Source organism: Ascaphus truei, chromosome 1 (genome assembly GCF_040206685.1).
Source record: "Ascaphus truei isolate aAscTru1 chromosome 1, aAscTru1.hap1, whole genome shotgun sequence".
Lineage (NCBI taxonomy): Eukaryota > Metazoa > Chordata > Amphibia > Anura > Ascaphidae > Ascaphus > Ascaphus truei.
In genome coordinates, this window is record NC_134483.1 from 249,754,572 (window position 1) to 249,772,467 (window position 17,896).

The following is a 17,896-nucleotide window of genomic DNA, read 5'->3' on the forward strand; positions in this document are numbered from 1 at the left end:
AAAACAGTATGACCAATATAATAATAAAAACATATGGACAGTAGCAGACCTTCTGGGTAAGGGGAAGATTCTTAGCTTCCAGGAACTATGCAACAAATATGAGGCTCCTGACCTCCACATTTTCAAATTTCTTCAGCTACGACACTTTGTCAGCAAATTATCGCATAGCGCAGCCTTTACTGAGATCACCAGCTTTGAGTTATACTGTCAGAGGAGAGTATATCAGAAAGTGCTGATCACGAAAATTTACCTCGGAATGGAGGCGTCAGGAAACACTCCCGAACATATTTACATGCTTAAGTGGGCCGAGGATTTAAATATCATTATAGACCGAGATGAATGAGAGGATCATTGGGAATACGCGTCTAAAACATCAATCTGCACCACAAGAAAGGGCTGCGGACAGAAAGGGGATATGGTCCACATATGGTGGACTTGTCCCGCAGAACAGAAATTTTAGCTTATGATCCAAAAAATCGGCTGACTAATGGTAGTAGGAAATGTTGGTCGCAGATATGTAGAGTTGATGATATATGACTGTAACTGATGCCTGCTGTAAAGTACTGATATAACATGTGCTGTAAAAAATACAATTATTTGAAACAAAAAAAATATATAGTTTTAATATGTTTAAACATTTGGAACCCATGTCCAAACAGGCAGCCTGTTTAAACCCATAGGCGCCAGTATGTCTGCTGGACATCAGAGTTCAAAGCTACCAGAGGGTGCCCAGAGGTGCGAACAGTGTTTGGTTAGCGGGGAAAGGTGGAGTACTAGGTCCGTAAAGTCTAGTTTTCGACCCCAGACCCCAGTAAGTGCGCCTCTTCGTCTGTATTTTGTGTTTCACTGTGTGTAAGCGAATTTATGCCGAATAAATTAAAATTAATTTCTCTACCTTGTTTTGCTCGATGAATGATCCTGGTAAAAAGGTGTAAATAACCTGGTTTCCCGTGACAGTCTGCTTTTAAAAGAAGCTAGGTGAGGGAGCTACTGCAGGTAAATGCACTCATTTTGGTGCTACAGTACATGACGAATATACACAAAAATTGCTATGGTATAACAGAACAGGGACAAAAATATTCACTGACATTCTGTCTCCATCCTGCTTTTTGCGTCTAAACTCCTTGAAAGCCTTGTATTTTCTTACTTGTTCCATTTTATCACCTCCTATTCTCTCTAGATCCTCTATAATCTGGCTTCTGCATTGCTCACTCCACCGAAACAGCCCTTGCAAAAATAACCAATGACCTCTATGCTGACAAAAACAATGGTCATTAAGCTCTGTTCATATTGCTCGACCTCTCTGCAGTCTTTGATACTGTGGTCCCCCCTCTTCTTCTTCACATTCTCCATATTCTTCGTATTCAACCATAACAGAGCTTGTCACGTACGGCACCCAGCTAGCCCGCGACCTGCATACGGACAAGAGTAAATACTGACGCCCGCAAGCGCTCCCACTTTTTACCTCCACAAAGGTCCGTCAAAAGGACAATATCTCCTCTACAAGATCCAGGATCAGTAATCAAGCTGCCCCACCCTTTATCTCCCAAAGGTAAAAGGTCAAATGAGTTGTATCTCTCCTCAAACTGTCCCAATATACCACTGCCACGAACAGCACACAAGTGAGCATGTGACTTAGATATGCAACCAGGGTTAATACACACTGATACTCTAGTCACCCCACCTTTCTCCTCCGCAAGGAACCAGTGAGTTAATATTAACCCCTACTCAATTTCAAATCATAACTATCCATTGCCACCACCTGGGGAATGCAAACAAGATGTCAAATTAATATTTGCCAGGGCCTCAGGTCCCTGTTTATTATAGAAAAAACGATGCACTTTAACACACCAAAATCAGTTGTAACAACATGTGTCCAAATGCGTAAGTTAATCTCTCCCGAGCGTGCACCAGTTCATTCAGAGCCCAAAGCATTACTTATTAAATGTTTTAATATATATAAAAATACAGTGCTTAGATTACAGAAAAGGTATTACAAAAAACATACAGTTACTGTACAATAAAAGGCTAAAAAGCTTCTTAAAAAAAGGGGGAAAACATTAAAGGAAACCTATTTATATATGCCATAGATTTTTCCCCAGAGAGGTCACTGGTAAGAGACGATGAAATATCCCGTATCTGGTCTACACATACACCTCTGTGGACATCTGATTTTCAAAATCTTTTGAACCCAAGTGATTTGTATCGGCGCTATGCAACACCCACAATACAGTTAAGGTGCCAAAAATAGCACACAGTGATAAGGTGTGTAACCAAAGATACTTCTCAACCTTCCAAGGAATATGTAAGGATTCCTTACAGAAACAGTCTTGGTCCAGGGGGGGGGAAGGGAGCGGTAAAATCAGGAACACACCGAAAATATAAAAAGATAAACAAAATGGATGTCTTGCTTAAATGCTGATTTCGAAAAAATACCTTTTCTGATCTAATTCCTCCGCCCCCCTTAGATTGTTATATTTCTTCTTTTTTAATGTTGCTGTTTGCACCTATTTAATTATTGCTGCTTATACTTATTGCACCTTGCACATTGTATTTTTTATTTTTTATACTATTTAAGCTATTTTATATCCACAATGAGTTTTTTCTATGAATAGATTTTAACCTACAGTTTTACTATTGTCCACTAATTACTTGTTCTCTCTCTCTTTTATCCCATCCGATTAATTCATTTTGAGATTTTTTAATATTATTGTTCGTCATATTTTTAATCATTATATCTTTTGAGTGTTAGTTATTTATGAATAAAGGGTAATATTGTTATGTTATGTTATTTTATTAGCCTTTTTGGACCGCAGAGTTATGTGCCAAGCTTTTGGCAACCTGTGGGTTAATTTATTAATTGTCACAGACGGCCAGTTTGTTAATTGATTTCAATTATCCATACTATATAATACTGCACAACCATAAGGGTCATTATTTTCTCCTGAGGAAGCTGTCTACGTACATCGAAACGCGTAGAGCTTTGTCGTCAGTCTGCTGCAGCTGCTCCACGAGTGAAGACGTTTGAGGTGTCTGCTGAATTTGCTGCCAATTTGCTGGTATCCATCTTCCCCGCTCTCTACCGGATGTCATCACCCGTTTACCGGAAGTGACGTCAGACGCCATCCATCGGCGGTGAGGTGGGAGCCAAGGGAGAAAGTTCAGCAAGCTTTTTACGAATAACAGCCCTCTACTGTCTCACGATACCTTTATGTGTACATACTCTATGTACTTATTGTAAGTACATTTCTTACCTTGCTTGATTGGATAAATTGTGTTTTGTGATCTACACTATGGTTCGTTTCCTTTCTGTATGATCAACGCACTCTCCGTGAATGTGAGTTTACATCACTTGAATGATTCCTGTATGAAGTTACCTCCTATCCAGAATTTTCTTCTCTGCTGAAGATCTTACCATATTCATACTGACAGAGTCAGACCATTGCCTTTATTCATTCTACTTGTTGTAAGTAGGAATTCTAACCGAGCCAAGATTTGACTATTTCCCACATTGTTTGAATTTACTGCACCATTATTTTGTTTATCTTTTTATATTTTCGGTGTGTTCCTGATTTTACCGCTCCCTTCCCCCCCCCCCTTGGACCAAGACTGTTTCAAAATCTTTTCCCAGACTTAAATACATTCTTTCCTCAAGGCACCGGCATTAGTCCACCCCTCCTAGAGGATGCTTTGAAGATGCTCTATCCAGACAATGTCTATACTGTAGACCTTGATTAAAAGAGTTGACACCTTGAGTGGGCTATCCAGGATGGACCCCTGCCCCAAGTAAGTCCCTTTGAAGTTCAGAGCAGACCAAAGAAACAGTCCTGATCAGTTTCAAACCCAGCATTTTGTGAAAACAAGTGTAGCTCATTAACCCCTCAAGCACCAAAGGAATTTAAAGCTCTAATAGCTCTTGATATTATCATGATAGAGCTCTATCCTGGATTTCCTCTCGCCTCTGTCATTGTACTTTCAGTTTCTCAGTTGCTAACACCTCCTCATCCTCTGTTGATCTCTCAGTGGGTCTACCTCAGGGGTCTGTCCTGGGACCTCTTCTCTTGTATCTTTTGTCTTTCCACTATATCATCCTTGATGGCCCTTCTGTGACTCAAACTTAACATGTCAAAGACGGAGCTCATCATACTTCCTCCAAAGCCTAGCCCTACTGCCCCCTTCAACATTAGTGTTGGCAGCACTATCATACACACAGTATCACAAGCACACTGCTTTGGTGGCACATTTGGGCTGTTACATACTGTTTTGTGTGTATACTGTGTGCGACTGTATGACTGTATGTGTGTTGTGTGTGTGTGTGTGTGTGTGTGTGTGTGTGTGTGTGTGTGTGTGTGTGTGTGTGTGTGTGTGTGTGTGTGTGTGTGTGTGTGTGTGTGTGTGTGTGTGTGTGTGTGTAGACACACACATACTGTACATACACACATACACACAGACATATACATACACATGCATACATATACATACACATGCATACATATACACACACACATATACATATACGTTTCAGCGCCGGTAGCGGCGCAAAATCATTGTATTCCCCGTCTTCCCCGCTGTCGGTCAGATGTACGCTCAATGCCGTGCGCGCGGCCCTTGTATAGAAGGGCTGACTAACCTCAGCCAATTATAAGTGCCGCACGCGCACGGCGTAGCGCACGCGGCCACTATATAACAAGCCTTTGACTCCTCCCTCACATTCTCCTCTCACATTCACAATGTAGTTAAAACCTGTCATTTTTTTCGTCCATAACATTGCAAAGATACACCCTTTCCTCTGTTGCTTTACTGCTAAAACTCAAATGCAGGCCCTCATTCTCTCCCGTCTCGACTATTGTAACCTTCTACTGTTTGGCCTTCCTGCCTCTCATCTGTCTTCCCTTCAATCTATCCTCAACTCTGATGCTTGAACCACTTACTCGCTCCTAAATCTGTCTCAGCATCTCTCCGACTGATATTCCTCTCCTTGCTTCCTATTTAACGACATATCACTACAAAATTCACCTCCTCACTTTAAAGGCTTTACATTCTTATGCCCCGCCTTACATCTCAGCCCTACTTTCTCACTATACACCATCCTGACTCTTGCGTTCTGCTCAAGCATGCCTTCTGTCTACCCCTTTCGTATCTAGAGCCTTATCCCACCTAAAACCTTTCTCACCCACAGCCCCAGACCTCTGGAATGCCCTTATCCTCAATATTCGACTGGCACGCTCTCTATCCCACTTTAAGATCTGTCTTAAATCACACCTCTTTAACAAAGTAGTACAGTGTCACACAAGAGGTTAGTGTACAAAATAAAGGAAATTGTGAGAGGAGTACCTCCACGATCGGTACTGGGACCCCTGCTTTTTAACTTGTTTATTAATGACCTTGAGGTTGGCATAGAGAGTAGAGTCTACATCTTTGTTGATGACACTAAATTGTGTAAGGTAGTTGAATCAGATCAGGATGTAAATTCTCTCCAGAAGAACTTGGATAGACTGGAAATATGGGCAGGTAAATAGCAGATGAAATTTCATGCAGATAAATGTAAGGTTATGCATTTCGGAAACAACAATAAACTGGCGAGTTACAAATCCTTAATAGAGACGGGTTTAGGAGTGTTTGTAGACAGCAGGCTTAGCAATAGTGCCCAAAGTCATGCTGTAGCTGCAAAGTCATGCTGTAGTGCCCAAAGGCTGTAGCTGCAAACACAAATAAGATGTTATCTAGCATTAAACTGGGAATGGATGGAAAAGGCGTAAGCATAATTATGCCTCTGTATAAAGCATTAGTAAGGCCACACCTTGAATATGAAGTACAATTTTGGGCACCATTCCATAAAAAAGACATTATGGAACTAGAGAAAGTGCAGATTAGAGCTTAATTAAGGACATATAACATTTTACTTATGAGGAGAGGCTAGCTAAATTAGATTTGTTTACATTGGGAAAGAGGCATCTACGTGGGGTTATGATAACTATATACAAATATATTCAAGGTCAATACAAGGAACTTTCAAAAGGGCAGTACAAATGACATAGGGTCAATCCCTCAAGTTTGGAGGAAAAGATGTCCCCAGCAACAAAGCAAAGGGTTATTTACAGTAAGGGCAGTTAAAATGTGGAATTCATTACCCATGGAAACTGTGATGGTAGATAGATGCATATCTTCAAAACAAAATGTGGATATCTTTTTTAGAAAGGAAAGGTATACAGGGATATACCAAACAAGTAAGGATTTTGATCTAGGTAGAAATCTGCCAATATTTGGAGATAGGAAAGAATATATTTTTCCCTTTTTGAGAAATCATTTGATAATATTTCTCTGGGGGGGTTTGTTTACCTTCCTCTGGATCAATATACTGTAAATACAAATATAGGATAAGTAGCTGTCATCTTCATTTAGCATAGGTTGAATTTGATGGACATATGTATTTTTTAAACCTCATCTACTATGTAACTATGTAACTATATTACTCCCTCCCAAACAACTCACTATTTCCCACCCTCCCATCCAGCCAAACAACTCCCTCTCTGCCAACCTCCGTGCCCCATAACAATGCTTCTTGGGCTGCATGCGGCCCACTGGACGCATGTTTGTCAGTCCTGCTTTAGGTGTAGTTCTCAAATGCTTGTTTTAAATGCATTCTGTTAGTCCAAATAAAAGGACTGTCATTAATAGAAACGACATTAAATTAGCATATTTACTTATGGCAAATCATTTATTGTATTGTACTTTAAACCCCAATAAAAAAAAGTGTATGCTTCTCAGAGCAAAGACATACTGCCTTGAAATTGTATGTCTAATGATGAGTACATTCGCACGGCTAGATAGGAAGATAATATTCCTTGTTCACCATCTACTGCTTGAAGTGCCAGTTCCATGTATTCGATCAAAAATGAATGCTTTTTTATTGATGGAGATTAGAGTTATGCAAATGTCTTCCAATTAGTTATGCAACATATCTTTGCAATTTTCTGCTTAGTTTTGCATTTTCAGTCAATTTAAGCAATAGTTCTCTGGAATGATTTAAAAAATAACAGCAAATTAAGTGCTTCCCATTAATTGCACTTTCAGTGTATGTCTGTGTACAGGACTGCGACCATAAATGTTTGTTTATTTATTATAGTAAATAAAAATATAATGCATATTTATTTTTACAGAGCAGTTATACGCATGAAATTAAAGTTTAACAGGTATCCACCATTCATGAAATAACTTGCTTCCATAGGCATTCATAGAATCTCAATCCTAAAATGTGAACATTATGCGCAAATCACCAATGTTTGGAAAATAATTTACTGCTATTACTGAGATTGTTAGATTTTAATATGTATCTTCAATAAGCACTACAGACATTAATAGGATGTTGCTGTAAATTAACCTTTTAACTTTCCTCATGAATTTACTGTTAAAGGCATTGCTTTATAAATGTTCCTAAATGTTTGCAAGATTGTGCTTGGTGTACCACATCGGAAAGTCACTTCCAGAGTGGGTTGTCCTCATCATGCCTGCCATAGGCATGGTGAAAAGATATCTGCAACTACAGTATCAGGCCTCTACATGAGAGCAGGTAAAAAGGGCAGAAGGCACAGTTAAGCTCTCCAGAGCCAGCAGTGCCGTTAACGTTTCCATAAGTCAGTATATTAAGACAGTTTGTAACAGATTTTAGAGCATTCTCAGTGAGGCTGCAGATTTAAATACCGTATTGGCCTAAATATAGTGCTATGTTTTTTTCCCTAAAAATGTCCTTACAAAAACTTTACTCATATTATAAAGTATGGGCAGCCTAACACCTTTTATTTTTCATGTAGAGCACCTTCAAAACTTTAGGGTCGTATTATGTGTGAGGCCGTACTATATTCGGGCCAATACGGTAAGTCTGCGTTAAATCCATTTCATGTTTGTTAGTTAGAACCTTATCAGATTAATTTTACTCGCGAGAGAGGATAAATTGGGCCACCAAACCATGTTCTTGGTGCGGCTGAAGCCAGGAAGGTTACTGATGGCTTGAGTGGGTAGGGCTCATTGTGCTTTGGGTACCTAGGGTCCATCTTGCAGCTGACAATGAGTTCGGTGAGCGTACAGGCTGGTTCAGTGGCTGAATTTAGGTTAAGGTTACTTATACGTGTGTCACCAGTCCATTGGCGATATTGTAGATACATTTGCATGGAGGCTTATCACATGGTTTGACTCGGTTAATGCTCCTTCGGATCATGGTTGGAGGGTTTCTGTGAGTCTGAAGGTCTGAGCTAGTTTAAGGGATTAAATAGCCCCGTTGAAGTCGGCTAGTTCGGGGTAAGTGCAGGGTAACCTTGCCAGACAGGGCTTAGTTACTGTAATGCCTGGTGGTGGCATGGTTGGCTAGTGGGCAGGGCTCATTGTTCTTTGAGTACCTGGGGCCCATCTCGCAGCTGATGTGGTGTGAGCTGAGCACCTGAGACTTTGGATGGTCCTGGCTAGCGAGCCATGATTTAAGCCTTACCTGTGGGTGGAGAACTCTGGCAGGGTTAGCACCTCCCCCTTTTGCAGTATTTGAATAAAAGCCTTGCCCATTATACCTACAGACCATTGTGTGTGTGCTTTATTTGCTGGATGTTCTAGGGAGGCAGGGGAGCAGCATCGCAAGCTCTGACGTCATGTGGGAGGAGAATGTGAGAGTCAAATGTGACACCTAGGCAGCATGCTTGTGATACTGGGTGTATGTTAGTGCTTTCAACAGTAATGTAGAAGGGGACAGTTAGGCCAGACTTCGGAAAAAGTATGAGGAGCTCCGTCTTTGACATGTTACAGTAACTTTCAGACTGCAGCGGGCCATAAAAGATGATATTGCAGAGAGACATTAAGAAACTTTGATCTGTTCAGCAGGTGTAAGGTCAGTTGAATAGTACATTTGTGTATCATCAGCATAGAGTATAAAAGTTTGTTTTGACGCGTTGGTCTATTTTCTGTACGCATCTGCGTCAAATGTAACAAAGGAGTTCTTACATTTGATGCAAAATGTTAGCCAGAAAAGTTTACACTGCTGTAGAACTGGCAGATTTTAGTTTGCACAAATATAAGATAGAAAAGTGACGTACAGAGACACAGAGTTTCTCAGCGTTCTCATTAAAACCAATGTGTCATATAACTGCTCCCTAACTCCGAATAAATGACGCTCCACCAATTATACATGGTGCAGAAATACATTTTAAAAATTCTTTCCAATTTGCCTAGACATGTAACTAATTCTCCCCGCTTCTAGGGAGGGTACATCAATGTGTTATGTATGGCTACTCCGCATGGTTTACCTTGACTCAGGGTGCTGGATTCAGATGGCTGGGCAATGAGATAGCAAGGTTGTGGAATAATGGACGCCAGGAACCTTTGTCCCCCTGGCATGGGGGCCACACACCACACTTTAAACAACGCTGTAATGATGATATAAGGATACCTGGCGCTTTAGAAAACCATTGTGTCCATAAGAAACAAAACCAGTCTTTGAAGAATGTCCCAGAGTCCAAAACTTGAAGTGGATGGCTGTGGTATTTCTTCACTGCTGTTACTTTCCTATTCACCTGGAAATGATAGAAGGGTACACCATTGCGCAGTACTACTGATTACTGATGTTAACCCCTTCCATGCAACTTTCCCAGTGCAGACTGAGTCCACTTACAGGAGTGTCTCTTTCAGGATACAGTGGAGACAATCTGTGCTTTATTCCCTTTAACGTCCGTATGTACCACGAATCCCCCGTGTACTTCCTTATTCTCTTGGGATTTCGTGATTCCCAGAATCACCCGAACTCCACAAGCCCCCAGAGAAGGAGAGTGGACAATTGTATAAGGGGGTCACAAATTTATTAAAAACAAACAGGCTAAGACAAGCCTGCAACGCATGAACAAGTAAAATACTACTCACATGTACTCACATAAATACATGCGATTCAAAACAACACGAGGATGCCGTCCGCAGCTTGTGTTGAGACTCCTGTGATTGCTCCGGCTGAGATAAGCTCTCTCACTGCTTTACTCCTCCAGTTTGGTGTGTCTGAGTCTCCTCCCCCGCTCGGCCACGTTCCGGTTTGTGACCGACAGGTCAGACAGACTCCTCACCAATGCAGTCACAGCAAGTGCACTGCTGACAGGAATCCTAGCTCCTCCCACCCTAACGCGTTTCGTGACATAGGGACGCCACTTTCTCAAAGGAATCTGTGGTTACAGACAAATAATTCCATTATATTGTAAAGGCCGGTCAACACACCATTTTTTGGTTGCCTCTCCCTGTTGCATTTCCACTGAGCTCTGACACTCACTGCCTGTCATCAAGAATGGAGTTTCTGCGACGCGGTTTGAGCCCTCATTGACATCAAAGGACTGACACCCGATGTCAGGATCATGCACTCAGGTGCTTCTACCTTTCCCCCTTTGTTAGAGACATGATGCAAAATTAGGGTAAGGCATATGTTTCCCTCTGGTGAAATATGTTGTGATATTCTGCACCATCCCTACCACTGAAACCCATGGAAACTGTGATATTCTCTATTACAGATGGATATGTTGTGTTATCAGTTGGAACAATGAGGCTGGCTGCAACTGTTCCTTGATACTGTAGAACACCGATACTAGACGACATAATTTTCATCTTATGTGTTTACGTCAATATTGAATTGCAACATCCTCCGTCTTTTATTGTGAACTTTTGTGACAGAGAATACTTTCTATGAGTTGTATTGTATTATAATATAGAGTTGGGTTGAGGCGGTCACAGCATTTGGAGTCCAGTCAAAGAGTGATGAAGATAAAATCATCTTTATTAGAACATGCTGTACATCGCAGAAGACAAACTCTGACGCGTTTCGTCTCTGTCCGAGACTTTATCAAAGAGTGATCTACCATTATCACACAGGTTCCTTAAATAGGTCCCAGACCAATTTGATTGGATATTCTGAATATGAACATATGGTACTCAATCAGCCTAATGGGCTGACTGACCTTTAGTGAGACCCATTAACAGAGCCTGCGTGAAAAAAACAATACACACAAGTAAAATATATATATATATAATAAAAGAAAAATTATATATATTGAAACACATAACACAACATATTAAAAACAAACGCTGCGATGTAAAGCATGATAAAAATGAAATAATTAAATATAACACATATGAAATATAGAGTGAAGAAGAAAAAAGGAATTAAAGATAACATATCAAAAATGTATAGATTTTGTATATATTTGAAGGGCATAACGATGCTAATAATAATCATCATGGAAATCTATAATTGTAACTATAGTAATAAACAATAAATATTAATTGTGCAACAATGTTGATATTAAATAATTATATATAATATTGAGTGAAGATGACTATACAATTAATTGAACAGATTGAATAATAGATCATATGGAATCTAAAGGCTGTGGATCTAGGGAAGGAATGATGTACTGGAACACACCCTCTCCGCTCCCCCACACTTCTATTGCAGGAAGTGTTTAAGCTCCCAGTCAGTGTTCATTCCGTGTGGGTGAAGAGTATTGAGGGTGTATATCCAATACATCTCCTGTTTGTTTAGTGTGTTCTCTCTATTACCCTCCCTGGGGTGACAATGAACATGCTCAATAGCAGAGAAGGTAAAATTATTGATGCCTCCTTTGAGGCATCTCGTGAAATGTCTTGCTACTGGATGGAGTAAGTCGCCTTTTCTAATTAGGCGTACTTGTTCCGCTATCCTCATCTTGAGGGGCCTAATGGTACGACCCACATATCTTGATCCACATTTGCAATACAAAACATATATAACGTAACTAATATTGCAATTTAGAAACATCTTGATGTTATATTTCCTTAAGTTATCTTTAGACGTAATATATGTAGTTGGAGATGCATATTGACACATTGTGCAATTGCCACATTTAAAGAATCCTTTCGGAATACCTCTAACATTTGGGAGACTTGATCTGCTATCATACATGCTTGGTGACAGATGAAAGGCTAACGTCTTAGCCTTGCAGTAGGTGAATCTCGGTCCATCTTTGACAATTGGGTGGATATCACTGTCCAGCAGGAGGGTGTGCCAATGTTTGTGAATAATATTACGAATCTGTTGAGATTGTTTATTGTATGTTGTAATAAAATAAGGACTTTTTTCACCATCAGATTTCCAAACATTGGTTCTCCTCTTGTTGTGCAGTGATCCTCCCCGTTTACAAATAAGGGATTTCCTATCCGTAACCATAGCTTTATCCAAAGCTGCTGATATGACCTTGGCAGGATACCCCCTTGCAAGGAATCTGTCAGACATCTCGCATGCACGGGACAAGTATTGTATTGTATTATAAAACCATATGTGAAACTATATACATAACAATATACATACTGTAGATATATGCATATATCATTATCTATCACTACAATAAAGCTATATATTTTTTAAATGTAGATAAGCATTTTCTCTTTTTACATGTGAACATTTTCTTCATCTTTTCAAATGTTTGCATTTTTTTTTTTATTTTACCGTTAGGATGGTGTTATTTATCAAACTCTGCAATGTGCTCTTGAACATAACATTTCATATAATAATCCAAATAGTTTTCTTGGTCTGGAACAAGACATAAATTTGCAGCAGTTGTTTGCAGAACATGCTGTGTATTGAATTCGGAATTATCCCAAAATCCATATTTTTAATTCTTGTCACTGGTTCAATAAAAAAAGGTAATTTTATCAAGTTAAATGCTCAAAGCTCCCGCGCAGATCACAAATTGCACTTTAAAAATATTTTACTTGTATCTGCAATTGTACTTATGATTAATTTTTTCCATGTCTTTATAGAGGTGGAAAATGGCATAGACTACGTTATGTTGATACAATATTGAGACAACGTTTTTAAATACTTAAGTAATCAATCAGTTCTGTTTTTTTGTTATTCATGTGCATTTCCCATGCTTTTTGTTTCCATGCTTCAATCATATATCATCAGGATCTCTACAGGGGATGGTGTGACTGGAGGCCAAAATCAGTCACCTAGTTCCTTAAAGCAAACAATACTGATACAGAAAGATCTGCTTCTCCACAACTATGGCTTTGATATATCACGTATCCCTCCCCTTACTGTCACAGCTGTCACTACAGGTAAGAGCGATTCTTGGATTTGTCCAAACAGGTCACGTGCAGGAAGACCTGTGATAGGGGGAATCTGCGTGGGTATTTGCTTCTCTGTCATCATGTTCTTTACCTACCTAGTCATACCATAATACATTCGAAATGTCATATGACCTAATAATAATCTCTGCACTGTATAGAACAGAGGGTATGGGCCTAGTGTCCAAAAATGATGAATACAACTCGTTGAGATCCATTTGTTATGTTATACTTTATTATGTATGTTGAAAGTTACAATTAATATATTACATGTAGATAAACCATTCTATGTTTGCTTTGTAATATTTGAGTATTCAATTAGAATGTTGTTCTTTTTCAGGTTTTACAAAAAAATGTTTAACAATTGCACAACTTCTATTATGATTTACAGTAGTCAGCCATCCATCTATGCACAACAGCAGGGCCGCAGACAGATTTCCAGGGGCCCAGGACTAGAGTTGCTACCCCGCCCCCCCCTGCCGACGGTATTGTCAGCACCCCCATTTTACACCTCACGAGCCAGCTTTATTTCCCTGACCCTCTTCTCATGTATTTCTCTCCCCTCTGTATCACTCCCTCTCTTCCTCACTAACCCCCTCTCACTCTCCCCCCTCCATCAATTACCCCACTCTCACTCAATCCCCCCTCCTCACATAATCCCCCCACAAAATACATACTAAAAAAGCCCACCCCCAAATACAAAAAACCTTCCACCCCCAATTACATATAAATCCCCCCAACCCCCAAATACATATATATATATATATATAAATATATATATATATAAAACAAAACAGAGAGCGCACGCCCCATAGTGTAACACTGTAACATTTAATATTGGGGAAGGGTGGATGGAGGGATTAAAAACACTCACAAGGTAAAGGTTATTTTTAAGCAGTATGTGATATATAATCACCACCAGGCATGTCCAAACTGCAGCAGGGAGTCCAAGATTCGCTGGAATAGGTCACTCAAACAGCGCTGTCCCTCCGGTTCACTTGAAATCTTCCAAAGTCATTTGGTATCAGAGTTGGCCTTGAATTCACTGCATGTGCTCCCCGGCCGTAAAGGAGCACACAATGTGATGACGTAGTGTCGTAGGTTACGTCCATGACGCGTTTCGTCGCAACAAATGCAACTTTATCAAAGGGAATGTCCCTGAACAAGATTAACAGTGTTTAAGTACTGGAGGGTCCCAAATTTGATTGGTTGATGGACTAAATGAAAGTCCCACCCCTAAATCGGATCGTAGCTATGGGCTTGTATAGTTTAATTTACCCAAAGCTGTGCAAATTAACTATTTGTTATATAAGTTATTCTAAAGGTTTAAATGATTCATGGGATAAATAGACTCTCCAGTAGTATAACAGTGTTATACATAAATGACATAGGATAATGATATATACTGCTTCAATGAGTATAGCATACACTATATGGTTGATGAAATACCAAAATATAGGGAAGAGATACAGTATATAAGAAATATATGTAAAAATTATACAATACAAAACAACTTAAAAATATAATATGTTACACTATTTAGTGCAAATTACATATGCAACAATTTTAATCCACTTAGCTAAAAAAACTTTACACTTCTAATATAGTTATTCAAATATATAAAAAAATCTTATATTAAACAATTATATAATATATTATCCAAGGACAATAGTTAAGTATATATATATAAATATAAAAGACCAATCTCTCAATTCTATTTATACTAGTGTGAAAACACAAAATACAGTAAGTAAAAATTAAAAATTGTAAAAATTAATCTAAAATGTCCACATGATTTATTGAGGAAGGGGGGGGTTGGCCCGCCCCCAGCTCTGGGTTGGGCCAAATAGCTGTTTCTTCCCAATATCCCATAAAGAGATTGGCATAGCTGGGGGAAAATCTCGTACCCATGGCCGTTCCACAGAGAACTATTTTTCTTTTGAGGAATTTTTCTACCTACAAATCTGTGGAACGGCCATGGGTATGCTATGGTCGTTTCATCGATGATATTATTATTATTTGGGAGGGTGATATCACTGTTTTTTCTAATGTCCTCACTTCCTTCAATCACAATGCCATGGGCTTGAAATTTACATTTGAAATTAGTTCTACGTCTGTGGTATTTCTGGATCTGGTTTTAACTGCAGACCCAGAAGGCAATATCATTACCACCACATATTTCAAGCCGGTTGCAGTGAACAATTATGTTCATGCTTCAAGTAACCACCATGCACAGTGGCTTAAAAGCATCCCCCTGGGACAGTTTCATCGTCTCAAAAGGAACTGTTCCAGGGACAGTGACTTTGGTCACCAATCCAAAGAACTGAGTGAAAAGTTTTTGCTGAAGGGGTATAAAACCCTGACCTGGTATCTGACTCTCTCAAAAAGGTGATGTTATCTGACAGGTCATCATTACTTAAAAAGTGTATTATCGGAGGCGCATGCGCGAAGGGATCGGAGATGCAGGCTTGATTTGAGTGCTCCGTTACCCGCCGGCGAAATTTAGCACAATAACACCAAAAAAACTTACACAGATCAAAATAAAATATTGCCCCCGGCCCGACTAGTCTCACTGGTCATACAAGGATGGCGGCGACCCGCAAGAAGTCCAAGCAGAAGGTGGATGTCCGCACCTACTTTACCGGAGCGAAAAAGCCCAGGGAGACTGAAAACATGGCGGCATCTGACTCAGACTCCGCACCGGAGCTGGAGATGGCCACGGAGGAACTGACGGGGTCATTCAAGTGAGAGATAGCGCAGCTTCTCTCCGATCTTAAGACTTTCTTCCGGGGGGAGGTAGAACATCTGCGGAAAGACATTCTTAGCATCGGCAACCGCACGAATGCATTGGAGGAGAAGATGGAGGCGACCTCCAAATGCCAGAGGGAGACGGGGTCCCAGATCGCTAGGCTGGAGAGGAGAGTGGCAGAGCTGGAGGAGCGCCATGAAGATAGCGAGAACCGGGACAGGAGAAATAGGGGAATACCGGAGGAAATACTGGACCCAGATCGGCTAATCAACAGATGGATGACATCTATCATGCCAGGAAAAACTGAGGCTGAGTTAGTTATGGATCGGTGTCACCGAGCATTGCGGGCCCGTCCACTGCCCAACAATCCCCCAAGGGACATAATACTCCGCCTGCACCACTTTACAACAAAGGAGGAGATCTGCAGGCTGACCAGGGCTACACCGCTGGTGCCGTTTGAAGGGGTCGAAATGGCCATATTTCAGGACATTTCGCCAATCACCCTGGCGCGAAGGAAGGCCCTCCAGCCCGTAACAAGACTACTGCGGGACAAGGAGATAAAATACAGGTGGGCCTTCCCATTCGCACTGGTCGTGGTGCAGAATGGCCGGACACAGGCACTTAAACATCTATCAGATGGTCCGGAGTTCCTGAGGAGGCTGGGGCTCCCCGACACGCTGCAGCTACCGGAGGCCCCGGAGGCATGCCCCCGCCCCCGGCCAGCAGAGTGGGAGAAAGTAGGCACAGCGACCGGACAGCGGAGGGGAAAGGCGGGACCCTCGAGACCCGTCTGAAGCTCATAGCCGCAGCCGCTCTACACGCCCTGAGCTACTTGCCTCTGAGCCTGATTCTCCCCCTGACTATCTGCTAAAGTTGCGGTGGGAAGGCCACGGAGATTGGTTCCCCCCCCCCCCCCTCCCTTTTTCCTGAGACCATCCCCTTCCTCTGGACTGTGACCACCGACCCAGTTGGGGACCCGGCGGCGGCTGAAAATAAAAAATTAAAAATTCTCCCACTTACCAAGATGGCGGTCCGGCGGAACACGAGGGATGATCGGGTGAAGACGCGCTGAAAGGCAATGGTGGATGATGTTTTGGCGCGAAGTTGTGGTGCCCCGCTCAGCTCAGCAGGCGGATATGAGAGCGCGGCAGTGATGACGTCGGGGGGCGGGTCCGCACGGAACCTTCGCGACCCGGAAGTGACAGCCGCGGAAGTGTGAACAGCTCACAGGAGTAGCTGGACAATATATCAGTCTAGGGCTGGAGAGGGAGTGCGCTAAGGGTGTAGATAAGGATCAGACAGTGGGTCTACATATATAGCAGCGGGTATTATACTTTAAGATGTGGGCAGGGCAGCTAGGGCAGGGTCATCCGGGGTACCTGCCTCGTTATTTCTCCCCTGCTACACAGGTTGGAGATGAGTGACACCTTTGGTACTATAGCACAGTTAGCTATGCAGTTGGGCTACCATGGGGCTACTCACCAGTTAAATTGGGTTAGTCTGTGTTTGATGTTACAGCTAGTTTAATTGATGGTTATATAACGTAACGTCGCCGGCGGGGGGGGCAGATGTCTGCCCTCGTCCCCGCCTGTTGGCATGTGCCTTTGGGGCTGGGCTGTGGTCCTAAACCACAGTCCAGTCAAAGACCTGGGAATGCGTGGGCAGGAATACTTCCCACGAGCCTGGACAGGAGGGAGGGTGAGTCCAAGGCATGACTGCTATTCCCGGGCAGCAAACCATAGGTCGACTAGGACCAAATTGGTTTTATGTGTGAAAGTTGTGTGGATTTGTGTTTTTTGTCTCCCCCCCCTGTGTTTCCCCCTCCCACCTCCAGGCTCCCTCAGAGGAAGTACAAAGGCAACATGGAAACAACTCAGCTGCTCCAGGCGTTCTACGCTGACACGAGGCACCGGTAGGACCTGTCCTTATACTGTATACTTGGGCTCCCTATATACACACACATGGCACTGACGTTCATTTCACAAAATGTTAAGGGCTTTAATTCCCCACAAAAGCGTAGAATCGCCT

The 17,896-nt window shown here is 41.6% G+C and overlaps 1 protein-coding gene across 4 annotated transcripts in view; it reads left to right on the top strand.

Moving 5' to 3' along the window:
• Window positions 1-17,896, top strand: part of FRMPD1 (FERM and PDZ domain containing 1) — a 418,583-nt gene that overhangs the window by 301,237 nt on the left and 99,450 nt on the right. For all 4 annotated transcript variants that reach the window (XM_075602821.1, XM_075602814.1, XM_075602796.1 and 1 more), the window contains one exon: window positions 12,959-13,110. In XM_075602821.1, coding sequence (XP_075458936.1) covers window positions 12,959-13,110 — 152 coding nt within the window. The remainder of the gene's footprint in view (window positions 1-12,958; window positions 13,111-17,896) is intronic.